This window comes from Fistularia commersonii, chromosome 26, assembly GCF_037954325.1.
Source record: "Fistularia commersonii isolate RoL2024-O1a breed Wild chromosome 26, RoL_Fcom_v1.0, whole genome shotgun sequence".
NCBI classification, from domain to species: domain Eukaryota; kingdom Metazoa; phylum Chordata; class Actinopteri; order Syngnathiformes; family Fistulariidae; genus Fistularia; species Fistularia commersonii.
The window spans coordinates 11,403,869-11,430,108 of record NC_141309.1 but is presented as its reverse complement, the minus strand read 5'-3'; the positions used below and the strand labels follow the sequence as shown (position 1 = coordinate 11,430,108).

The 26,240-nt window shown below is 42.0% G+C and overlaps 1 protein-coding gene and 1 long non-coding RNA gene across 4 annotated transcripts in view; one reads left to right on the top strand and one right to left on the bottom strand.

The window, feature by feature from the left end:
- Nucleotides 1-25,873, top strand: part of LOC147218597 (tetratricopeptide repeat protein 28-like) — a 127,030-nt gene extending 101,157 nt beyond the window's left edge. Inside the window, exons 6-25 of one of the 3 annotated variants that reach the window (XM_086174248.1) lie at nt 688-1,484; nt 1,608-2,152; nt 3,548-4,071; nt 9,440-9,549; nt 12,233-12,362; nt 12,480-12,698; nt 14,201-14,360; nt 15,667-15,807; nt 19,324-19,468; nt 19,615-19,794; nt 19,953-20,497; nt 20,762-21,009; nt 21,108-21,232; nt 21,311-21,542; nt 21,742-21,818; nt 22,385-22,408; nt 23,085-23,214; nt 23,324-23,431; nt 23,543-24,132; nt 24,241-25,873. In XM_086174248.1, coding sequence (XP_086030374.1) covers nt 688-1,484; nt 1,608-2,152; nt 3,548-4,071; nt 9,440-9,549; nt 12,233-12,362; nt 12,480-12,698; nt 14,201-14,360; nt 15,667-15,807; nt 19,324-19,468; nt 19,615-19,794; nt 19,953-20,497; nt 20,762-21,009; nt 21,108-21,232; nt 21,311-21,542; nt 21,742-21,818; nt 22,385-22,408; nt 23,085-23,214; nt 23,324-23,431; nt 23,543-24,132; nt 24,241-25,155 — 5,945 coding nt within the window. In that variant the 3' untranslated portion in view covers nt 25,156-25,873. Of the gene's footprint in view, nt 1-687; nt 1,485-1,607; nt 2,153-3,547; nt 4,072-9,439; nt 9,550-12,232; nt 12,363-12,479; nt 12,699-14,200; nt 14,361-15,666; nt 15,808-19,323; nt 19,469-19,614; nt 19,795-19,952; nt 20,498-20,761; nt 21,010-21,107; nt 21,233-21,310; nt 21,543-21,741; nt 21,819-22,384; nt 22,409-23,084; nt 23,215-23,323; nt 23,432-23,542 lie in introns of all 3 variants that reach the window. The other 2 variants (XM_086174246.1, XM_086174247.1) reach the window with 2 other exon arrangements.
- On the bottom strand, nt 19,404-19,992 carry LOC147218598 (uncharacterized). Its single transcript, XR_015108820.1, has 3 exons — nt 19,934-19,992; nt 19,732-19,786; nt 19,404-19,636 (listed from the first exon to the last, which is right to left on the bottom strand). It is a non-coding gene; the product is annotated as an uncharacterized LOC147218598 (long non-coding RNA).
- Nucleotides 25,874-26,240: the final 367 nt, after the last annotated feature.

The window sequence follows — 26,240 nt, the reverse complement described above, 5'->3', positions numbered from 1 at the left end:
CAATAGTTCCCATGCGGATACAGCAAAGCTGTGATGGCCAGGATTTATGGTGGACGTTGGACTGAGTCTTTTGGCTTTGGCTGTGGCCATTCTCTTTAGAGCTTCAATGTTATCGGCCCAATTGTCATCTGCGATGGGAGAACTTGTACTGAGCCTAAAAGCAAAGCTTCAGATATTACAACACATGTGATGTCTCATTTACCACACTGCATTTTTTGGTATGCGTGATCCTGTTGACATGAGGGCACATTTGTGCTTTTATAGCTGTACGGTAAAGGCGTGATTTTTCATTGGTTCGTCTTCGTTTGATATCTAACTTGTTTGCTTGGATTTCCCTCCACTCTTCATTCACCGCATATATATCACATCTTTTTCTTTGTTGCTATCTCATTGCCATTTGTAACCCTGTAGAAGATGTTGATTTTGGCCAAATTCCCTAAAGACACAATCATCAAAACAACTCAGACAATTCAAACATTCTATTTTGGTTTTCTAATGGCTCCGTTTGATTGCAGTACATTTTAATGACTGTAATTCACTGAGTTTGTAGTGTCAGCAGAGAGCAGATGGCTTAGAAAGCATATTTCAACAACTGAATGACTTGTTTTGTACACAAAGAGCTGACTCAACACACTTAAATTCTGCTATTCAAATTCATTCCTCTCACATTTGCTTCCCTCTTCCCAGGCATCATCCATCAGATGAAGGGAGACTATGAGACTGCACTGAAACTCCACAAAACACACCTTGCCATTGCTCAAGAACTGAACGACTACGCTGCTCAGGGTCGAGCCTATGGAAATATGGGCAACGCCTACAATGCCCTGGGAGCGTTTGACCAAGCTGTTCGGTACCACCGCCAGGAGTTGCAGATCTCCATGGAAGTCAATGACCGGGCTTCGCAGGCGTCCACCCACGGAAATCTGGCCGTGGCCTACCAAGCCCTGGGAGCCCATGACCGGGCTCTGCAACATTACCAAAACCATCTTAACATTGCTCGTGAGCTCAGAGATGTCCAGAGTGAGGCGCGGGCTCTGGGCAACCTCGGCAACTTCCATTGCTCTCGTGGAGAATTCCCTCAGGCTGTGCCATATTATGAGCAGTACCTCCGCCTATCCCCTGATCTTCAAGACATGGAGAGTGAGGGGAAAGTCTGTCACAATCTGGGCTATGCCCATTACTGCTTGGCCAACTACCAGGATGCTGTAAAATACTATGAGCAGGACCTCGCATTGGCCAAGGACCTACATGACAAATTGAGTCAAGCCAAGGCCTACTGCAATCTTGGTTTGGCATTCAAGGCCTTAGGAGATTTCGCTAAGGCTGAGGAGTGTCAGAAATACCTCCTGTCTTTAGCCCAGTCCCTGAACAATTCACAGGCTCGCTTCAGAGCTCTGGGGAACCTGGGCGACATATTTGTCTGTAAAAAGGATGTAACTGGAGCCATTCAGTTTTATGAGCAGCAACTAGCCTTGGCACACCAGGTATGGTATGGAAATCTGTACCACTTTCCTATATATACTGTATGTATATTAATATCTTTTCAGACAAATTGAAAATCTGCTTAGAATGCAATTGTGATTCCACAAACTTCTGCCGTGTTTCAGGTTAAGGAGCGTAGGATGGAGGCCTGTGCCTATGCTGCCCTCGGGGCCACCTACAGACTTGTGCAAAAATATGACAAAGCTCTTGGCTACCACACCCAAGAGCTAGAGGTCTACCAAGAACTGGGTGACGTGTCAGGAGAATGCAAAGCCCATGGTCACCTGGCGGCGGTTTATATGGCCCTCGGAAAATACGCCATGGCCTTTAAGAGCTACGAAGAGCAGCTGGAGTTAGGACGGAGGCTGAAGGATCCTGTTGTGGAGGCTCAGGTGTATGGAAATATGGGCATCACAAAAATGAATGTTGGGGTGATGGAGGAAGCTATTGGCTACTTGGAGCAACAGTTAGCCACTTTACAGCAGTTGAGTGGCAATGAGGCGGTAATGGACAGGGGCAGGGCTTATGGAAACCTGGGAGACTGCTATGAGGCTCTAGGAGACTTTGAGGAGGCCATCAAATACTATGATCAGTACCTTTCAGTGGCGCAGAGCCTGAACCGTATGCAGGACCAGGAAAAGGCTTATAGAGGCTTAGGCAATGGACATAGGTAAGTCTGTTTCAAGAGAAAGGCATCATATTTCAAGTTTTGAATTTCACCCTTTTTGGAAAGTAAATATGTTAGGCTGTCATCTAATATACAGACATCATCCCGCAGCATATATTTGTATTACTGAATATTCCTAATCATCTTATTTTACTTATTTTTTTCAAAGACCACCATAGTTTAGAGATACCTTGCTGATGAGCAAGGATATTGTTTGAGACGTATGCTAGCTGTCACAGCAGCAGCCTAGTAGCCCTGGCCTTATCAGTATGCAAAGAGGCTTTGGTGCTCAGACATCTGAAACTGGGGGAAGCAGTTATTTTGAGGCGACTGCTTACATCTGTCTCCTCTTCCTTCCATTTCCCCCTTATTCGTCAAAGACCTGATAGCTACCGAGGAGCGATCACTGCAAAATAAAACAAGAAAGGCTCGCTGGGATCCTCATTTTGGAGTCGATTTTCTACTTACTGTGCATCATCAGCAATGCGCTGTAGTAGTCATACGCAGCAGTATTAGCCATGCATGAGTTCAGGGGGGAATAATGTACGTCATGCACAAAGCCCTCTTGACTTCCAGCAGTTATTCAAGCACACTTATTAACACAAAACATTAACTCAACTGAAGACCTATGCTTTTAATGCTTCATTTGAACATCAGGCAACTGTAACTGTGCCTTAGAATTCAGAAAAAAAGACCTTGGTTTGAAGGCAAGGAAGCAAATCATTTGTGGTAATGAAGAAAACCCGTACAAAAGGGAAATAGAGCTCCTTGAACAGATGAGCCATGTCCTACTGGAGGACACTGTTACTTCTCAAACTCAACCTCAAGTTAAATTTCACATTTTCATTTGGACATGTCTTATAAAGTCTTCCACACAAACTCGGGTCGAGGCACACGAGCAGTTATCAGCAGTGTGTAGGGTATCAACGTTTTAGCCAAAGAAGTACTGATTATATGATTTTAAAATGGAAGTATCCCATGCGTGTGTCTTTTCTCCTTCTTTGCAGTGCTGACATGTATTTGAATGTGCAAACGTTGTTTTCTACAGATAGGGTACAAGTCAATACCATCATGTGTTTATTTCATATTACATTACATTACTTTACATTACATTGCATTTGGCAGATGCTTTTATCCAAAGCGACTTACAATAGAGGACATAGGTACTGCAAATACACTTGCAAATACACGATGCACAGGAAATATACAGAACAGTAAGCTTGGGTTAGTGAGGGTGTTTTTGTTGTTTTTTTTTGGACAGGGACACACAAACGTACACACACAACACAAACGTACACACACATATTGATGTAATACTAACAAATACAGCTAAAAATGTCTCTTGTAGGTCATGTTTTTCTGTTATAATCTTACATTTTCTTCTCTGCCTGACCGCAGGGCCATGGGAAACCTACAGCAGTCACTAGTGTGTTTTGAGAAGCGGCTAGTAGTTGCTCATGAGCTCGGAGAATGCGGTGGCAAAGCTCAGGCCTACGGCGAACTGGGGGCTCTTCATAGCCAGCTGGGCAATTACGAGCAGGCCATCTCTTGTCTGGAGCGTCAGCTGGCGATTGCACGTGACACCCAGGACAGGTTGCTCGAGGGGGACGCCAGCTGTGGATTGGGTGCTGTATACCAAGCTATGGGAGAGTACGAGACAGCGCTGCAATGCCACCAAAGTGACCTGGAGATCGCAGAGGAAGCAGGCAGCCCCACGCGCCAGGCCCGTGCCTATGGAAACTTGGGTCTTACCTACGAGTCACTGGGAAACTATGAGCGGGCAGTGGTGTTCCAAGAACAGCACCTAAGTGTTGCTGCTCAGACTAATGACTTGGCTGCCAAGACAATGGCCTATGGCAGTTTGGGAAGAACGCACCATGCACTGCAGAACTACTCACAGGCTGTCATGTACCTGCAGGAAGGTGAGTGAGTGTGTCGGGGGAAGTTGGGGTTGCCCATGTTGCCATAGCTGATAGGCTTAGAGTTTGTGAACTCATGAATATGAAATATTCCGAAACGTTTTTTTTTTGTTAAGCCTTTGCCACCGCTTGAGGCGGTGTGCTTGTGCGCGTCCATAAATGTTTTTGTCTGGTTTTTATTTTCATGAGGCAAAAGTGCATGTGGGATTCTGAGTGTGTTATTAAGCAGCTAAGTTGTTGTCTTTGCTGTAAAGCGAGAGCAGCAGTAATGCAAAAAATCAGGATGCATGCCAAGACATTTTTTTTCCTTAAGCGTTTTTCACACCTCTATATCTAGATTTCTCAGTGGGCCTCTGCATTGAGCTGCCAAAGGATCTTTTCACACATGGGCGGATATATTCCTGCCTCTCATGTATGATTGTCCCCCATACATTGCAATGAGATAAATCTTGCCGTGCATTGTTCATAAACCATAATTTTAGTGGGAGTGCTTGAAGTATTTGTTCGTAATGATGTGATTAGTAGCCTCAGTGTCTATGTGTTAGACCCCCAGCCAAGCCAAAGCCCATTGAATGACCTCATGCCAAGGGACACCCTCTGCTTTTATATCTAAACCAAATTTGTATCAAAGAAAATTGCAGTTCATGTGCTTTAAGCTATATATTTCAGCCTGCAAGGATATAATACAATGAAACAGTAATGCAACTCTTTATTCTGTTCCCTATCGACATTAATAGAATTAGCCGGCCCTGCTGTCACCTGTGCACCCTGCTTGTACAGCTTTAATCGAAACAAAGGCAACAGATCAGCCTGTCCCGAACGTGTCCTCCAGGTGTCCCCTGCGCCGTCCTTGCATTGTTCCCTGGGCAAGCAGTGGCTCTACTGAATCTGACATCCAATTATTTCTCCACCAACTTACCTAGACCTATAGTTTGCACTTTTTTTTCTTTCATTTTCTTTCTTTCTTCTTGTGCTAGATTTGGATGAGTTTTTGTCATTCTTCTTGCTGCACTTTTTGATGAGTATTTTCTTCCGTCATTTTATTGCCTGAGAAATCATTAATTGGAAAGAGGTGGCAGAGAGGCACCTCCAGATTAGTGCAGATACTGTTGACAACATGCAACCTCTCAAGTCAGTATGTATGTGATTAAATGCGTGTGCATCCATGTGTATGGTTTTCACTTTGTGGAGTTCAGTTATGTGCACAGAATGATAGGACGACAGTGGAAACACAGAACAATACCAATTATTATTGATAAAACGTAATTCCTGTCACTCCTATCTACAAACGCAAATGTTGTTTAATATTACACTGTCATCATTCATCAAAAATAGGCAGTTCATATTTACACCAACATTGTGCCAATCAGTGTTGTGGGTGTAGCCATTGATGGAAGTATCATTTTTATTAATTAAAGTTAATTATAAAGAAATAATAAAGCTATTTTGGACATGGTGCTTTATTAAGAATGATTTGGGTTTTAACTGCAGATTACAACTGTTAATTTCAAAAACAAAAATATATGTGTAAATGTAAATGTATCTCAATACATGACAGTCGTTTACCAGCTTGAGCCAAAAGACAGCAAAATAATTTATTCGGTGAAATGCATAATTTATTAAATCTACATATTTTGTATGGTGTACATTTTTAAAATCTAAGTATATGTATGGATTCCTGGCATATTCTAATCATTTTATGTATTTGTTTGTTATCACAATCTCAAAATTGGACTTATCAGATGCTCTCAACTAAAATGACGTACACATAAAGCACACCCTTGTAACATAATCTTTCTTAACCAGCTCATTAGTTCATTCCTGTGGAAAGGTGTTAAACATTCTCAGCTCTTCTGTTCCATTTGTCAGAACAGCTTATATGGTGCAGATCAGCACCAGAGCTGATTTGCAAAATATAGTGACTTACCCAACTCTTTAAACTCCTGCTTCAAAATAAACTAACTGCTCTCCATTTTCATCAATCTTCAATTTATGTCATAGAGTTGGAGGAGGAATAGATTATGTGCAGTTAGACTTCGGGTTTGTGGCACAGTGACGCAGTGTCAAAACAGTGACACCTTTTTTAGAAGTATTGCCGGATTAATGTACTCTGATTTGTTCTGAAGGTTGCAGCTATAACAAAGTAAGAAAATACATCACTACAACATAAAGCAAACAGACCGAAAGACCTAAAGAACATGTGCGCTGCACAAACAAGGACACAAAAAAAAAGCATTGAATTTTTTAGTCATACAGTACTACTATAGTACCATAGTTAAGATTCTAGCCATTGCACTCGACATCCATGAGGAAAATATTCCCTCTGTGGGATACAGGAATGGAGAATGTTATGTATCCCAGTTAAGGAATATGTGAATTAAAGATTTTGGAAAGGAATGGTACGTTGTGCAATTGAAGACTTACAGAGAAACCCTATATACCAAAAAAATATTATGTTTTTTAGAATAAAGCAACAGTCACTTTTGATCTGCCAGACTTCAATTTTGCGACTTTGCTCATTGTCTTCAAACGTACCCTTTCATTTTACTTGGAATTTTAAAAAATGTGCAGTTTCCCAAGAAGAACTTCAAATTCAAGTGTATTGTGATCAAGTGACCAGCATTGTTGAGGCTTGAACTAATTTCTTTGAAATACTCATTTTCTTTCAAGAAAGAACTGTGCATCCTGTACTCCAAATGTATTCAAAAAAACACAGAAATTGTCAGTTGTACACCCAAATTTCTCGCACGGGAAATAATATAAAAAGAGATGGTCAAATAAAACAAAAAACTTTCTCATATCTGGGCTCAACCTTGGATGTCACACATCATCACATTCTGAAAATGTCAACTCCAAATTGTTTTCATTTTTTCAATATTTTGTATTTTAATTTTGATTTATTTTGTGCCACTTTACAACTTGCGTATTCAGGAAACACACCCATGTTAACTGGTGACAGTCACAATTTAATTTGGTTAGTAGCCCCTTGGTGATCATTAAATTTAGAAACAAATACTTTACTTTCCTTTGTCCTTTACTGGTTTACAGGCATTGGTTAAGGCAAAAATCAAAGTATAAGTCAGAATTTCTCACTGGCAGGTGCAGAGTTAATAAAATCCCTCTGATACACACAAAGCTTAAATATCAGGACCTTGGTTTCTGAAATATATAGGCCTATATATGATATGATTTGAATATGCGTCTAGAAATGCGCAAGTAAACAACAAGTTGTGATGCATAGATGACCGTGAGCCAGTTTTAGAAAAACTGCTCAAGATAATTGCATCCTGTTGTTGCTGTTGTGAGGTCTTGTCATTTGCGAAAACAGTATGGGTATGCAATCCCTTGACCTCTCTCAGCCACCATATTTTTCCACGTGCTCATGATCAAAGTGGTCTGTTGTCTTGTGCATGTGTGCATACGTGACTAGGTGTGGTTTTCAGCTCACTTATTCTCGCAGCTCTTGAGATTCCGTGGCCTTTTACCAAGCTATGTGTGTGTGATGTCTGCACTTAAAGCTTATGTCTGAAGGCAGAGGTGCCTGGGCCTCAGGGGCTGCAGAGCTTCTCTCACCCAGCTGTCAAGCAGCCTTTTAAGTGTTCTCAAGTTGCTCTTCGTGGTGCAGCCAGCCACGGCCACATCCTCATGTCAGCTGATGCTACGTGACTGTGCCAGTGAGCTCCGACAAAGGCACGCAACAGCGACAGTGACACACACCGCATGAAACTGGGCAAAGAAAAAGCGAGAAAGAGAGAAAGGGGGATGATAGAAAGAAAGATGTCAGGCGGGCAGATAGGAGTGGCAGAGATCAGAATGAGTCATAATTCACATGTATTATTTTTCTGTCAGCTGCAGAATAAAGAAAACATAGAGTTGGTTGACATTCCAGCTTGATCATAAAGAACTATCAGAGAGCAGCTCAGGGAAAGAAATGGTGTGTGTGTTTGTGAGTTTGTGTACGTGTGAGTGTGCATGCGTGTGTGTGCAGATGAAAGGCTCCTAGATGTAGTTGAGATGAGCGAAGGGTGAGGCTGTCAGAGAATGAAAAGGATAATTTAGATGTGTTTCCTTTCTCTTGCTCCGGTGCTTAATGAGCCCTAAGCAGTGCCGAGTCCCCACAAGCACTGCCGCCACAGTCAAGATGAAACAGGTAGAGAGAGCAGAGGGGTGCCAGAGACACAGGCAACGAGATGAGAAAATGAGTACAGGAGGTAGAGGGAGAGCGAAGCGGCAGATGCATGAGGAAGGAGGGCAGGCTTGCAGACAGAGAGAAGGTGTGTGGAAAGATAAGGAGAGAGGGGAGACTGTTGCAGGCTTCAAAGGCTGCTGGCTTGCGCGGCCATAGTGGAGCCATGAAGTCTATGGTTGTGTGGTGCGCTTGGGTCTTGAATAGGCTGACTGTTTCCGGGTCACGCTCTCTGTTCTTGGCTTATCTGGTCCAGCCACAGACTGTTTTCCAGGAATTTTAAGAAAAGGGTCGAGGACTAGGTCGGCTTGGCCTACTTTTTGCGCTCCTTGACCAAAATCATGTTTAGCCCTTTCCATCGCACGAGCTAACAGAGAGATTAAACGTTCATATGGAACCAATGGTACGTAAATCTGTACAAAAGCAATAAGAACTGCAGACAAGACGCTGTTTATTTCGCACCCTTTTGGGTGATATGTATCCGATCGTCTTGCTTTTTCTGTTTTTTTTGTCACTGTCTTGTATGGAGTGGTATTTTCATCTCAGTAATTGGGCAGAACCATGTAGTCTGCTGGCAGACTAAGGACACATGCAAAGACGTGACACGCGACTCACTGCATGAGTAACTGAACGTGAAAAACAAACTGCACACTCGCCAGGTGATCAGCTTGCTAAACGTACACACCTAGTCGCACACTCACATTTACTCACATTCACACCTCCTGTGGTCTCTTGAGCAGCTCTCAAGGCCTCTAAACAAAATATCATAAAGTAAACTTTGCACAGGGAGTTTGCACTGAGTCTATTATTAGCGCATCAGTGTTTCACTAATATTTGCAGACCTGTTAATGTTGTTGTTTGGCTTCCTTTGTTGCCAGTATTAAGTGTGTGTGTATGTTACTGTGGGTGTTTGCTCAGCCAGTCAATCCTGAACATTGATTACAATGCAGTCCAAATAGTGCTCCTCTGTCAGAGACAGGATTGTGTGTGTGTGTGTGTGTGTGTGTGTGTGTGTGTGTGTCTATCCTAAAAGCTAAGCAGTAATAATATAAGAACATCAGTTTCATGCTACGCGTACATCTGATACTACTGAAAGACCCCTAAGAGTCTGCCTGCTCTGAATAACTTTCACTCTCTCCCTCCCTGCTGTCTCTCATCTGCTCCCATTTCTTTGCCGCCTGACAGGCCTACGACTTGCAGAGCAGCTGGCTCGCCGTGAGGAAGAGGCAAAGATCCGCCATCGTCTTGGGCTTTCTCTGTGGGCCAGTGGGAATCTGGAGGAGGCCCAACATCAGGTGAAGTATCTGCTCCGTTTTCCTCCATATTGCAAACCTGAATCCTCTCCTCTCCCAGCTTCTCTCCTCTGAGCAGATCCTTCTCTTGTTAATTAAACTAAGCTGTAACAAGTACACATCACTTAGATGGCAATGCACTCAAATAAGAGGAAGGATAATATTCACTTTCGATAATGCCCCCGCAGTGCGAGGACAAGCCAAGGGAATAGAATAACATGTGTGGATAAAACAGAAAGGGTATAAAGCTTGAACATGGCCTCTTGCAAAATGGTGCGGTCTGTTCTGTTGGTAAAAGCTGTCATCTCCGCAAACGGCCGATAGATGATTGAAGATTTGTTTTGTATTTCAGCGTATCGTCTCAGGAGTCTCACAGACACTCTGGCTCTTCTTTAGCTCACTGCCCACCTGGCAAGCATGGAATAACCACTCAACATCTCTCATTGCATCTGTCCACACACCACAGTTTAGCGGATGTGCTTTTTATCTGGCTGGTATATCCACAAATAAATGTGTGAACAGTCAGCCAACAAAATTGACTGCCATGTGTGTCTGCGGGGATGATATTCATCTTCTTCTTTTTTTCTAAAATGTAGTCAAAAACCCTTGTGATAATGCGTACCAAACCATGTACATTCATGTGACCCAGATAGGTTTTTTTTTTCCCCCCATCCTGCATTTTAGTTTTCTTAAAGTAGTTTTTCCTGTTTGCAATTATCTGTAAGAAAACTTGTGGAAAGAAAGGCTGAAGAAAGGTGGTGACTAGATCAGAGGGTGAGGGTTCATGAGTCATATTGAGGAATTTGTGTTCCATAAAATGAAGCAGCGAACCAATGCATATTTTTGGTGTTTGTTGGCTTTCGCTTTACCCTTTAACACTTGACCTTCAAACCGCAGAATTGCATTGTTTACTCTGTATAGCCTATACTTCAACTTACTTGATCCAATGCTTTTGCCCACACATACCACAGCAATGTTTTTTTTCCCCTAGTGTCAGCTCATGGTTGAATGAGTGAAGCTCTTGTTGAAAAACAGACTGCTGTCCTCAGTGTGTTGAGTAAATGGTTGTTCATGAGCTGACCTGTTGCTACCAATAGCCTTGGTAATAATCCATTTCACTTTACCACGCTCCTTTTGAAATTCATGAGGCATACGTTGGTGTGGAATGATAATTCTTGAACTGGTGTTCTTTATTGACTGAATATATATTCAAAATCAAATGTATATTTGCACTCTGCCATGCTATCGTTGCTAGCGACTCACAAATTGACGTCACAATTTTAATCTGCTACCTGTACGCTACCCTGGAGACACACAGATTTTCGTATAAAAACATGATTGTACATTTCACAGGTCTGCAGTAGATGAAGCATTTTGCTTACCTCTGATATATTTGTCAAAGTACACAGTTCCCCAGGGAGACTATTTTATACAGATTGTTTGTGCGTATTAAACCGCTTGCCGTACTCATGCAGTGTGACATTGAAGTTTACTGAACATGTCAGTTAAAGGCCATGTTAGTGTCTGTGGTGGTAAAACATGAGTCAGATCTGGATGCACATCAACTGAGAAAGTTGCAGATTTCATCTGCACGACTGCCAAACAAGTCACTGCGGATGCAGCGCATTTGGGATCGTTTTCTATTCATCAATGCCAAAAGGTGTCGTGCCAGACAAAAGGCACTGTAGGAAATTAGTTTACTTCCTCAACTTTGAAAAAAATGTAACTATCATTGCAGTCCTATCAGCAAAATTATCCTGGGACCAGCCACTCTTTCTACATGCATGCAATGCAGCAAAGCTCAAAGGTTCTCTGCCGATCTCAACACACCCCCTTCTCTCCCTCTGACATACTTTCCCGCATGACCTTGGGATATGCCAGATGAGCTACAGTTTATGCATATATGTGTGCTTATAGTTAAGCGCACACACACACACACATACACACACTCACACACTTTTCTATTTCTTAGTCTCTTACCAAACCAACAGTGCTGAGACAGCCCATTTTATCCTCACTGGCAAGCTTTTCATTACTGCAGCTCTTTGTCTTATATGACCAGTGGTCAGGATGTGTGAACAGAGTGCTTTAGCCTCTCTGCTGGCCATGGCCTCCTGGAGGGTGACTTGAAAGCAGTCTCAGTCATTCTACAGGGTGGCTATAAGTGTAGAAATAGGAAATCAATAAAAGCATCCATGAATCAGCACTTCTTCTAAGCTTTGCTGAGGTAGTGTGCAACACACAACTCACTCTCCCTCTCTCTCCTGTTTCCTCCAACACAACCTAGACAGACCTATTGAGGTCACCATGCCAGTCCAAGATGCCTCAATAATAGTTGAACTTTTCTTTAGAATCTATCATTCCTATTCACTTCTGTGGTTTTTACGTGTTTGCCATGGTAATCCCAGTTACATTCACGCAGCTCAATTCACAGGTAGGAGCAGTAAAGAGGTTGTATCAAGGAGGCATGATGCTACCCCCTAGTGGCAGAAATCATTTGAGCGTTCTGCAAATGTATGTTAATATTGTTATGCTTGGTAGACAAATGTTTTCAAAGTGCCTTATCCATGGTTTTACCGAACAAAATGCCTGCACTGATCCAGAAATAGCCAAAGTATGATTTTAAAGTTAACAATGTCCCCAATGTATCTCAATGAACTTGATCATTATTATTTCTAATCTACAGTTGTACCGGGCATCTGCACTCTTTGAGACCATCCGGCACGAAGCCCAGCACAGCACAGACTATAAACTATCCCTGTTTGACCTGCAAACCTCTTGCTACCAAGCACTTCAAAGAGTCCTTGTCAGTCTTGGTATGCCCATAGTCACCACCAACCTTTTCACTTTCCATGTGTATTTTTTAACTACCCTGTCGCAAAAAGGTACAGTTTTTGCTCACATCTATCTGCTGTGACCGATCAACACCACAGGTCACCATGATGAGGCCCTGGCGGTGGCAGAGCGAGGTCGGACGCGAGCTTTCGCCGATCTGTTAGTCGAGAGACAGACGGGCCAACAGGAATCAGACCCCTATACCCCGGTAACAGTGGAACACATTTTGGACACGGTGAACAGCCAGAGGGCCCTCGTACTGTACTTTTCCATGGCGGCCGGTTATCTGTACAGCTGGCTGCTAGCTCCAGGGGCAGGTAAGAAGTAACAATGTTGATCTACTGCCCTAATGTGTTTGACATCTAAATATAACTAATGCTGTGTTTTTGCTGCAACATGTAATCTGTGGAATGATGTCACTGTAGAATTGTTTACAGTCATTAAAAACAGGGAGCTCTAATAAAATCCTGACACAAATTGCTCGATCAAGTCAAAAACAATGACAGACCAAAAGGCTTATTTTAGCTTATTTTCAGATAAAGATACTTTATAGGCAGGCTGGCTTTCACACAAAGCTTCAGTGCCACCTGCCACTTCACAGTTGGGTCTTACGCCCCACCAACTTTCTTACCCTAGAGGAATTATACAAATGAACCATGTTAATTTGTAGTGACACATCCAAACAAGGCCAACAACATCCCGCACAGCAAAAGGAAAACACTCCTTGCCACAGCATGTGTTTTGTCACTAGATCTGTCATCTTTTAAGGAGCTTAGTTATCCCCATCACGTTTGTTCTATTGAGTCTTTCGCCTCATCTAGGATTGTCTTTCTGTCTCTCTTTAATGTGCTGCAGTGGTAACAGTTGAAGTGGATATCAGGCTACCCTTTTATATGAGTTTGTGATATTTCGTTTCGATAAGAACAATACATTTCTTTTTTGCTTTGGGAAATACAGTGCATGACACATGACTCCTGTGGTTGCGATACTTTTTGGCTTCCCTATGATCTTTGTTATATGCGGTGGAAATGAGAGCCTTGAACCATGTACCGTATAACCAGACTTTGACATTTTTTAGAATCCAGGCTACCAAGCAATCAGATGAACTTGGTCCCCTAGCACTAGTCATGCAGATGGGAGAAAACAACAGAGACCAAAGATCTATAAAGCACTGCCTAAAGCTAAGAGGGAGGCACTTGCTCACTAATCGTCTGTCTGTCACTTCCTGGCATTCCCTGCCATCCAACTGGCACACAATAGTGATCTAGTGGGAAGATATTGCAGTCAATTAAAAGGGATAGACATTCCAATTACTTGATTTCAAAGCGTTTACAGACCTGAATGAACATTAAAACAGATAAATACATCAATTCAAATATGATGCTCATTTTCATATTAAATTAAATGGACTGACAAGAAGCCTCCCATCATTTCTCTCAGGGGATTTTTTGAGAATGAAACAAAACATTTCCTATCCTCCCCCAAAATGTAATCCTTTCTTCCTTGCTGCATCCCAGTAATCCAACAAGTTTAATAAAAATCTGCTTCAATTTTTTTTTCAACACTGCTAAAGCTAAAGCGCAGACCTCCAACAAAATCACTGTTTGAAAGTAAATGGATCTGCTTGCATTACTTTTCTGAGCTCCAGACTGATCTTGTCCTACATTATGCAGTGTCATGTAATGTAATACAGTGTAATGCAATAAATACAGACCTATTCAAAAAATAGGAAGTGAAAGAATTTACTTTGTATGTGTTAATCATTTGCATTCAGCTTTCACGCAGATACAACCCATGGTTTCCCATTCTCTTTCCACAGGTATCCTAAAATTTCATGAGGTATACCTAGGTGAAGGGGTCTCAGAAGGAGGGTCTGAATTCCAGGAGGGTGGTGGTAGCGTGCTGATCAGTGGCTCCTCACTGGAGCAGCACATTGGCAATGCTCGTGAGGCTCTGGGAGTCGAGTCTTATTACAGCAGGTATGTTTCATCTTTACCGTTATCATAATAGCATCAGGTATTTCTGAATTCTAATGTGTACATATTTGTCACATTCCAATGCAAAACATATTTTTCAAACAATAATATAACAGAATATATGAATACACCCTTTCAAAAAAACACCACCCTTTATCTTTGACTTAGATAAAGAAGGGCAATTTCATCATTCAGAAAGCATGTGTAATTCACTGCTTTTCTGCTCCATTGCACTTTCTGATGACAGGCCTCCTCTAGCTATTTTAAGTATGCACTTTTCCCCCAGTGGGAATAAATGAGATGAAATAATGATTCTTTGGATGGGCAAACTGATGGACCCGCCCAACAAACAGCGAATCTGACAGGTAAAAGGAACGGAGGATGGATTTTCTTTGCGTATTAAGAAAGGAGGAAGAGAGTGCAGAAGTAAGATCAATGGAGTAGTAAAAAAGCCAAATAACGGCAACTGTTGGATAAAGACCTTATGGAGAACATGGTATGTTGCCAGAGGGACTCAGTCAGAAATGAAAAATACAATGAAGTATATTGAGAATAAAAATTGCCATGGATTTCCATCACTTTTATCATTAGCCTCATTTCTATAGTTGGTGTTTGATCCATGGTATCCAGCTGGTCCTCCCAGTGCCAAATTCAGCCAACCCAGCAGTCTGGCCCTCCTGCCCCATTACCAGCTCATTTAGTCCTCCAGTGGAAAACTGCACACACACCAGTGCGCCTCGATGGGCACAATATGGCACCACTTACCAGCCCATTCATTCTACATAGTGGAGAGAGTCATCACCCTACACTGAGTGGAAGGAGATCATGAATTGGATATAGAAGAAAAGGGAAAGGGTATCAAAGACAGGAAAAGCAAAAACATTATATTAAACAGAGACATTTATCAACATATGGAATATTTTCACAAACATACACAGACGCATGCAGAGACACACACACACTTCTTTTCCACAATACACACGCGTGTTTCACACACGTGTGTATTGTGGAAAGAAGTGACTGCAGGTTGGGGCGCATTGACTTTCCAATGACAGGATCAACATCATCCGCGTTGTTATGAAAGGATTTATCTCTGCTTTGTGCCAGTGGCCTGGACCAAGCTCGGTAAATTAGGCCAAGCATGTAGTTTTAACAGTGTGTGTAAGTGTGGGTTGATAAAGAATGGGTTCAGTTGATTTATCCAAAGACACAATTTAAGTCTGTTTTTGCTGAAGTGCATTGCCAACATTACAATGCCTGTGCATGTTTGTCACGATCCATCCCTCTCTGTATTCTCTCTCTGTTTTAGAGGGTGTTCAAGCAGCGAGACAGAGAGTGAGGCAGGGGATTTGTTGGACCAACAATTTGAGGAGCTCAACAATAAGCTCAACTCTGTCACTGATCCAACAGGCTTCTTACGCATGGTGTCCAGAAACAACCTGTTCAACAGGTAGGAGAATCTCGAACATTGCTGTACTCAAAGGAAGACAGCTCTGATTGAGAGAAACCAGTTGTTTAAATATATTAAAAAAAATATGAAAATGAGGGGGAAAAATAGATTTTGAAAATTCTCTTAAGATTAGTAGATTCACTGATATTGTGACTCATGTGTGAATAGAGTCTTTTCTCCATTGTTCAGCCTATGCAGAAGCAGCTTGTGAATTCTTCATATTAAATAGATTGAGTCGAGCCAAGCTTCTAAAGCTCTTATCATCTGCCTACTCTGATTGGGCGGTGTGTGTGTGTGTATGTGTGTGTATGTGTGTGTGTGTGTGTGTGTGTGTGTGTGTGTGTGTGTGTGTGTGTGTGTGTGTGTGTGTGTGTGTGTGTGTGTGTGTGAGTGTGTGTGTGTGTGTGCGTGTGTGTGTGCAAACGTGCATATACATGCCAGACACAAGCACAGAGACCATGTCTGCCAAGAGGTTTCTCAAATTATCGCTGTATGGTACTGTGCAAAGTGCTCATTTACATTGTGCTGATTGGTAATGTATACCAACAGAATGTGTGTATGTGTGCATGTGTGTCTGGGTCATATTTCCTTGTCCTCGTCCACAGTTGAGCTGCTCTTTGATGAGAGGGTAATTCCAGCTTTAATTGAGTCTCGGTGCTCATTAAACCCGTTTAATAGGCTCCCGGTAATAATCCATTTTTTTGGGCCTCAAAAACTCTGAATTATAAAGCTCCTCATGCCTAGGAGCCTATCATCTATCTCAATGCTTAAGCAAAAGAAAATGAAGAAAAACTCATACAAATAAATTTTAGGATGTGGATGTCAAGATAAACTAGGTGTAGCCTTCTTTTACTTCATTTTCCCCTGGCATGTTAAGTTTTATGCTTCTTACAGTATAATGTTTTCCTCTTTAATTAGGACTGAATAAAGAGGTCCGGTCTACATCAATGGCATTAGCATGAAAATAGTGATGAGAACAATACAGGACTGTCTCATAAAATTAGAATATTGTGATAAAGTTCTTTATCTTCTGTAATGCAATTAAAAAAACAAAAATTACTTTTTCATGATATTCTAATATTTTGAGATAGGATTTTTGTGTTTTCTTAAGATGTAAGCCATAATCAGCCATATCAAAATAATAAAAGGCTTGCAATATTTCAGTTGATTTGTCATGAATCCAGACTGTATGACATTTTTGTTTTTGTAATTACATTACAGAAGATAAAGAACTTTATCACAATATTCTAATTTTATGAGACAGTCCTGTATACCTCTAATGAATAAGAATATGTTCATTATGTCATATCGTCATCTTGAATTATCACTAAATAGATCCAATCTACACCAACTCAGAGGCATTGCTATGAGAAAGCGAAGAGATTATATATAATTATATATCTAATCACCCTGATGTGTTACTGAATATAATTGATGGACTATCATAACTAAATTTGTTTGTGGAGCTTTATTATGTTGCCAGTTTTGAACATTGGCCACTTTTATTCAGAGATTCTACAAAAGTTTGGTAAAACAAAAACCCTTCACCATCAAGATGCTCTGTTTGTTTAGACGGAACCGCCCATTTATATTAAGAATAAGAATAAGAATAAGAATAAGAATAAGAATAAGAATAAGAATAAGAATAAGAATAAGAACAACTTTATTTATCCCAAAGGAAATTGTTGTGCCAGAGTTTCACATAAAACATAACAATAATAAATAATTGTAGGAAATTGTATAAACAGTATAAAAAAGGGAGGGAGAATAAGAAATCCAAATAAAACTATAAAGTGTCAAAGTAACAAGTCAAGGCTATAAAGTGTCTTAAGGTCTTAAGTACAAAGATTTTGAGATTCCCTGCGGCTAAAAAGTCTGATAGCCTCAGGTAGGAATGTGAACGTATATAGCCATCTGGCATTCCACTATAGGTGTGAAGAAGGAAGTCGCCAGTTTCTGGGGTTTTGTTGAAGCTGTACTGCTGTTTTACACAGGTGTTGAATTGGTGACCAGAAGCATTCTTAGATCGGTAGAGGAATGCCCCACCTCCACTTTCTTTAAAGTCTTAAGTGGAGTACAATATTCCAGACTGAACTGGGTTTACCCTCGAACTGCAGTTAACTATGCAGGTGTGAATAGAAAATCCTCACCTTCAACCTCGCCACTCTACTTTTATTATTATTGAATCTTCTCTCGTTCTCCCATTCTGTCAAGCTGACAAACAATCGTTTGCTTCCCCATAGCAGACCTTGCCAAGGCTCAAGAGAACAACTGAGTGTTAGGAGGCTGGAGAAAAGCCAGTGACACAGGGCTACCAGAAGGGCACGATAGATATGTGTTGGCTGGGGCCCGGAAGAAATTCTGTTTGGTGGAGCAGATGGCGGACAGTGGCAATTGTGGCCACACCAGTTGGCCCTACGTGCCTACAGCAAAGGGTTTCTACCCCACAGCCATCTTTAACACAGTTCTCAGTATGTCGTGTCTGAGCAAAGAGCTCACGCTTGGATCACGAGGCATTCCTTAAAGTCACAGGCTCTTGGTTTATATTGCCTTTTGTACAAACCGCCATGTCCTCTGAGATAACAACATTGTTGCAACATTGAAATGTCCGATTTTTAACGGACAGTCTGTAAGACATTCCACTGTCTCCTGTGGTGATTCGACTAAATTCCTAGAGGTTGTGATTTACTGCAGCAGGCGTAACGGCGAAGATTTGCCCAATAGGTCCATCTAGTGGAGAAATATAAAACGACCCAACATTCCTTTGTTTCAGCTTATTTTCAGTAAAATGAGATACCATTGAGAAGACTCGATGAACGGTGTAACAGCTTTGGCAATCGAATTGGAGATTGTAAAGGAATAGCTTTTGGAGAAACATCTTTATACTTGAGTCATTATTATGCTGGAATTGTTACTGACTCTCCCACTGTGACTCAAGGGTGACCCTGAATGTTGGTAGAGGATTTGTATATCTTTGTCTGTGCTGCTATTTGTTTGTCACAGATGTCAAGGACACACAGCAGTGAGATTTTTTTTGGCAGGAGCAGAGAGTGATTGAACACAAAGTAATAAATGGCAATAACTGAATTTCAGTTGATCATTTTTAGTGTCTGTCTATTACAGCTATGGATACTGTCAAATGTTGAAAATAAATGATAAAGAATAAATCATTTATTCCAACATAAACATTTCAACACATTCTATTGAAGCATATTGAAGCCTGTATGTCTTTTAATGTATACAGTTCTGAAAAAGAGCATGTTAAATATCCAGTTTCATCCACAAACTGTGTTCAGCATTTGTGTAAAACGCATGTGCAACAATGTGGTTAGACAACTCAAAATTCATGTATATATCATATAGCATTTAAATTTGTTTATGCATACCTTCTTAATGAAGTGCATGTAAAAAAAGTTTTCAGTGTACTGTACACTAAATGCGTGGTGTTTTGGCATCATTTACAAATGAATAAAACGAATTGATAATATGTGTTGTTATGTGTTTGTGCTAATGCAGGAGTTGCCAGAGTATGACTAGCCTGTTCAGTAACACCATGTCACCTTCCAAAGACGGTAACTCGTCCTTACCTCGTCGCTCCAGCAATCTGGGGAAACCTCCTCTACGGGCACTTTATGATTTGCTCATTGCACCTATGGAAGGGGTGAGTGTGACCTCCATAGATTGTTCCCTGTGTATTTTTTACAAGTCTGTGTGCATTTGATATGCATTTGAGTAGTTGCTAAGAAATGGAAAAACACCGTATCAATTTCTATCATGTATAGTCATGCTGATGTCTCTGTCCCGCAGGGTTTGATGCACTCCAGTGGGCCTGTGGGAAGACACAGGCAATTGGTGATGGTGTTGGAGGGAGAGCTGTACCTTATCCCTTTTGCATTGCTTAAGGGAAGCTCCTCTAATGAATACCTGTATGAGCGCTTCAGCCTCATTGCTGTTCCCTCAATCCATGGCCTTGGATCCACTGCAAAGGTTGCACTTTTTAGCTAGAATGTACATTAATTATTGGCAAAATTCTCATTGAAACTAGTAGCCAAATTTTACTTTATTTATTCATCCTGAATGTATTGATATAATGTGTTGTTTTTTGATTATGAAAATATAATTTAACCTTTAATTTCTGTTTTCAGGGTCACTCCCGACGTCCTGGACCAGCTCCTTGTGGTGGTGTCTCAATGGCAGCAGTGGTGGGGAACCCCAGACTTCCATCACCTGTGATGGACCGCTGGCTGTGGGGACCTATGCCATCTGCAGAAGAAGAAGCTCTTATGGTGGCTGAGCTGCTAGGATGCCAACCTTTGGCTGGCCCTTTAGCCACCAAGGAGAGAGTTATGAGTGCCCTCACACAAGCTGAGTGTGCCCACTTTGCAACCCACATTTCTTGGAAATTGGCAGCTCTGGTACTTACTCCAAATCCAGATGCTGTGGCTGGTGGGGCAACTGCAAGCGTGGGAGTGGGAACAGTGGGGAGAGGTGCAGGGGGAAGGAGAGGAAGCAGTGGCCGTGGAAGAAAAGGTTCAGTAGGAAGTGGCTACACAATCCCAGAGTCTCTCCACATGCAGGATGACAGCAGTGATGTGGAGAGCATCTGTGACAGTCCTTCTCTGCAGGAGTTCCTGCTCACAGCTGCAGATATTTTGGATCTAAGGTTACCTGTCAAGCTGGTGGTGCTTGGGTAGGTGGATGAATAGATTTAATGATGCAGGTTGATACTAATTTAACTCAATTTCTTTGTATTCATTTTTAAAAACTACAACCACATTGATTGAGGCACAAACGACAATACAATAACGTTACAAATTTAAGTGTCGGGTGCGATGTACAAGCATAACATATCCAATAAAGAGAAAAGCATATCAAATCAGAAACGTATCTGAAATTAAAACCAGAAATTTGAAGGTGTCTTAATTTGATTGTTTTTGTGTTTATTTTATTTCAGTTCATACCTGGAATCCAGCAGCAAGGTGACAGCAGATGGTGTTGTGGGATTGACTCGGTCCTTCCTGGCCGCTGGGGCTCAGTGTGTCCTTGTGTCCTTGTGGCCTGTCCCTGTTGCAGCATCCAAGGTTTTTGTCCATGCGTTCTACACCGCTCTTCTAAATGGGACCAAAGCTAGTGCAGCACTGGCAGATGCCATGAAAACTGTCCAAAGCAGCAAGCAGTATTCACATCCATCAAACTGGGCTGGTTAGTAATGCATTTTTTGAATTTGCGGACACACGATTTAAATAATTCAGTGCATTTAGCAACCAAGTCCCCCATGTTAACACTTTTATTCTGTTCAGGATACATGCTGATAGGCAGCGATGTGAAGCTAAACAGCCCCTCCTCCCTCATTGGACAAGCTTTGGCTGAGATTCTGCAGTATCCAGATCGTGCTCGTGATGCTCTAAGAGTTCTCCTCCACCTGGTGAGACATAAGCACATAAGGATATATTTGCAATACATATTTCAAGACTAACACAGACTATTGCTGCACTGCTTGTAGGTGGAGAAATCTCTACAAAGGATCCAGAATTGTCAGCGTAACTCCATGTACACGTCCCAGCAGAGTGTGGAGAACAAGGTGGGGGGAGTGCCTGGCTGGCAGGCCTTGTTGACAGCTGTAGGCTTCCGTCTTGACTCTGCAGGCACTGGTATCCCAGCTGCCGTCTTCTTTCCCACTGCTGATCCAGGAGACAGGCTGCAGCAGTGCAGCACCACCTTACAGTCTCTATTGGGTATGTGTCAGCAACAAAATTATTTAAAATAATTCCGTACCAGGGTTTTGTCATCAAAAACTGAGTCAGTCTTTGCAAGCACATTTTGTATCCTGCCATAAGATACCGTCGTTTAAATCATCGTGTCATTTCGACAGAGGTTTGATGAGCATTTGAAAAATAAGAAAAATGAAAATCTTCCTTTAATTTCTTTCTCTAGGCCTGCCACCACCAGCTCTCCAGGCTTTGTGCAAACTGATCACAGCTTCTGAGGCAGGGGAGCAACTCATTAACAGGGTAAAGGAATGCAAGATTTTTCAGATTTTGCTCTTGGTCCTTTTCAGGGCCTTTGTTCTATAAGGTTTTTGCCACAGGGGGAATGACAGGGATACACTATTTTTTAACTATATAACATCAGGATTAAATACACAGAAATCCAAACGGCACTATTATCTGCATTGAAATGCTGCATTTATACCTAACAAGGCAATCCTTCAAGTGTAGGGTGTAACTGATGAGCTAAGCTGACTTCTCCCCTCTTACACACAAGCGTGTCATGCCAAAGAACTAATGTTCATCTCTGTTTTGCATGTTGCTATCAATTGCTTCAATTTATTTTCATACAGGTCCGCAGTATTGAAAATATTTTTTGCATCATACACACAAGATACTCTGAACCCAATCTGCATATGGCAGATGCATTAAACTCTTTTTCTTCAAGGAATTGTGTTGTATACTACTGTTACCTTTCAATATAATACAATACTCTTCTTATTGACCCTTATATGCCCCTCATGAATGGCCTGTATGCATGCAATTAAATACCTATTCTCTCTCCCCTCCTCCTAACATGTGCTCTGAAGGCTGTTAAAAATATGGTGGCTATGGTAAGTGTGGCTTCACCTACATGTGCTTATCCCACTGTAGCCTGTTTCACATTCTGTCTTGTTAAACATTCTTAAATGCCATGCTTGTGAGTAGAAAATGCATGATTTTTATTATCTCACTTGCATATTGTTTTATATTATTCATTTCTCCACTCCCCCAAGGAGATTTTACTGTATTTAAGGATTTACAACTGTGGTTCATTACAGGTCAGAGGATTGTTTTAAGGTGGTAGAAAGGATTAGGCTGTGATGTAAAAATAAACCTCTCTTATAATCATAAAGAGTGACGGCATGTTTCTACTTTCTGAACACTTACGTCAGCTTGACAATAGTGTCCCTGTTTCAAGCCAAGTAATCCCCAAACAAAAATTCATGGGAGCATGTAAACCTCATTAAGCTTAAAACCTCTGCTGCTTTGCGGAAGTATTTTTTGTCCTCAGTTGTCTTTCATAACATTCTAAATAGTAAAATGAACCAACTCAAGTTGATGAAAATTATATGAAATAATCATCCCAAGTAGGTACTTTATTCATCTCTGACTGAAGAAAAAAGACTGTTTGATTATATAGATTTTTTTCCATAATGACATCACATGTACATGTCATATTATTTTTTCCATTGTGCGGCCTCCTTTACAATCACAGCTTTTCTCTTGTGCCCTGTTTTTCTTCCTCAGCTTCATCAGGTGTTTGTCCAGCTCCAGACAGGTGAGAAAGAACAGGATTTCTCTCTCCTGCCCATTCAGGTGTCCATTAGTGTACAGCTATGGAGACTGCCAGGATGCCATGAATTTCTGGCTGCTCTTGGTGAGTCAGAATTCCTTGCTGTCTTGATGTCCTGTACACACCAACTACACTTGACACTTTTGCTGACACATAAGTTTGCTAAATTGCATTGTGATTTGTTTTAATGCAGGGTTTGACTTATGTGAGGTTGGCCAAGAAGAAGTGGTGCTAAAAACTGGCAAATTAGCTAACCGCCGCACCTTGCACTTTGCTTTGCAGTCACTGCTGGCACTATTTGGTATGTATAACTTTTTTTACGGTGGCCGTGGGTTTTCAAAATGGCAATTACAGTGTGCTGTACTTTGGTTGCACTTTTATTCATTTTTTGTTCTTTTGTCTTTTTCTAAAGACTCCACGGAACTTCCTAAGCGTCTGAGCCTGGACAGCTCATCTTCCCTTGAATCTCTCGCTTCAGCCCAATCTGTGTCTAATCCCCTGCCCATGGGTTACTCCAGCCTTCCCTTCTCTCCCCCTTGCCTGGACAATCAGGCATCAGATGCCATATCTGTCTATAGCCTCAGCTCTGTAGCTTCCTCTATGAGCTTTGCTTCCAAGTCAGATTGTGATTTTCTCAATCATCGGCACCGCAGCGGAACCACAGCACACTACTCAACCCACAAGCACCCTCATGTTCCCCGTAGTCGCTCCTCTCCTCATGGGGCTACTGCTGCGATGGCAGGAGCCAGGGGAGATGAAGAGGAATATGAGGGGTTTTCTATTATTAGCAGTGAGCCACTGGGAAGTCACTGTGACTCTTTGCCTCTTCCGCCAGGCCACGGCCAACGGCACCACCGCGGAGGCAGAGTGGTTGTTGGCGGGTCCATGACCGGCGCAGGAAGAGGCTACACTGTATCAGTGTCATCAAGAGGCAGTGTAAGCACCCCCACCTCCCCCGTCAAGACATGTCTTGTGCCAAGTCCGAACTCATCTTTCCAAAAGGTGGGTAAGGTGAGCAGTTCAGACACAGGTGAATCTGACCAGTCCAGCACCGAGACAGACAGCACCGTCAAGTCTCAGGAAGAAAAAACAGTTCCTCTGGATCCTCAGGAGCTAGCCCAGAAGATTTTGGAGGAGACCCAGAGCCATCTACAGGCAGTTGGTAGTCTACAGCGGGCCAGGGCAGATGGTGGGACAGCAGGGGGAAACTCATCTCAAAGCAGCGCCTTCCGGTCTTCTGAAACCAGTGCATTCAGCCGTCCTAACAGCAGCGCTAGTGGCCGTGCGCACTCCTCCCCAAGACCCAAACCCCCCTCTCGTTCTTCCTCGCTGCAGAAAATAAGCTCCGGCTACAATAGTCCTGCTGTCTCTGAGTCTTCCCAAAAGGACAGCAGCCATCCTTCGCCCACCTTGGACAGCCATGCACAATTCAAATTGAAGTACCCAAGTTCTCCATACAGTGGCCACATATCTCGTTCCCCCAGTAATGTATCTCCCAGTTCTGGTCACCAGTCACCGGTTGGCAGTGCTCCATCTCCTGCCCTGTCATATTCCTCCACAGGTTCTGCTTGCTCAACATCAGCTGATGTCCCAGATTTGGACCGTTTAAGAAGAGGGGTCATTGATGAGAAAGTCCAAGCCATCCACAATCTCAAGACCTTTTGGGCTAATGCTGCAGCTCAGCAACAGCAACATCTAGGCCCCGTTAAAGCCGTCCACGGTTCTCCCGCAACTCTGCCATCTTCCGGAAGGGATGTACTAAACCTTCTGAACCTCTCCCCACGCCATTGCTCCACTAATGACACCCAAGACAGCCTGGAGCTGCGAGAGCTGGGGCTACAGTCACTAGACAGGGGTAACAAGAACTCTTCCAATGGACACCACTGCTCCAACCCAAGGAAAGGGGCCCCATCGCCTACAATTTCCACAAGCAGTAGCCCTGGTGCTCGCTCTGTCAGACTGCCTGCTGGCAATGGGTACAAATTTCTATCACCTGGAAGGTTTTTCCCTTCCTCTAAATGCTGAGACACAAAATGGTCCTTTACCAATACTTTAGGGCCCTGTGAGCTGAGGTGTGGGGAACTTTTTGGCAGCCACTGTTGGCCAACAAATCTTGACACCGTGAGAAGTATGTGGTTTGTCAGTTCAATCCTGCAGAGGCACATGAAGGCTTTAGAGTGTCTTGTCTATGTGCCCATAACACTGTAAATGGCAATGAGAAATACAATGACCTGATACTGTGTTTGTGTGTAACTGTGTGTCAGGTATATGTTAATGCCATTTGGTATTGTTTGTGTGGGCCAAGATGCAACAGCAATGGCTGATTTCTTCCATTCTGTTTTTTTTTGGGGGGGGGGAGGAATTTAATGGTTATTGTTATTATTGTTTGTTATTGTTATTAATATTATAATTATTATTATGTTTGTAAATTAATTCCAGTGTTTCTCAATCAGTATTAAGCATTTTATATTATTAAAAAAGTGAACAAACCTGTACCATGTAAAGATGGATAGAGTGGGAAAAAAAGATTTAATATTTTTTATTGCAATCAAATGGGCATTTTGCCTGATTTCTTTGTGAATTGAGTGTGTGCTATGAAGCATGGATTCTCTTGCTATTCAATGTTAAGTATGATGTATGACTTTTTAAGCCCATGATTTTTTTTAGATTTAAAATCAAAGTTTCATGACATCCACCTGTCATTTATCAGTAAACTGTTTCAATAAAAAAACACATCATGTTTTCTCTCTTGTGTTCTTACGTGTTGATTGTATTAAAAGCAATGCTATCCATTGTATTGTAAGAGCAAATACATTTCTCCAAAGAGCATTATAAACGGATAGATCCACGCACATCAGTTAATCGTATTGTTTTTAAAATGACCTCCCCATATTCAAGTTTCTCGAAATATAGGATGGGGTTAACACATATCCCTGGTACACTCATTGATACTGGACTGTCATGCAAGTGGGTCCAAAGTCATAGTTTGATGCTGGTTTGGACCTGCTCATCTATATTAATGCAGCCTGATCGATGATTTTAGTTATTAATCCAATCAGGTATCCAATCAGGTAACCCTTATATGACTGCCCTCTCCAGATCAAGTATTT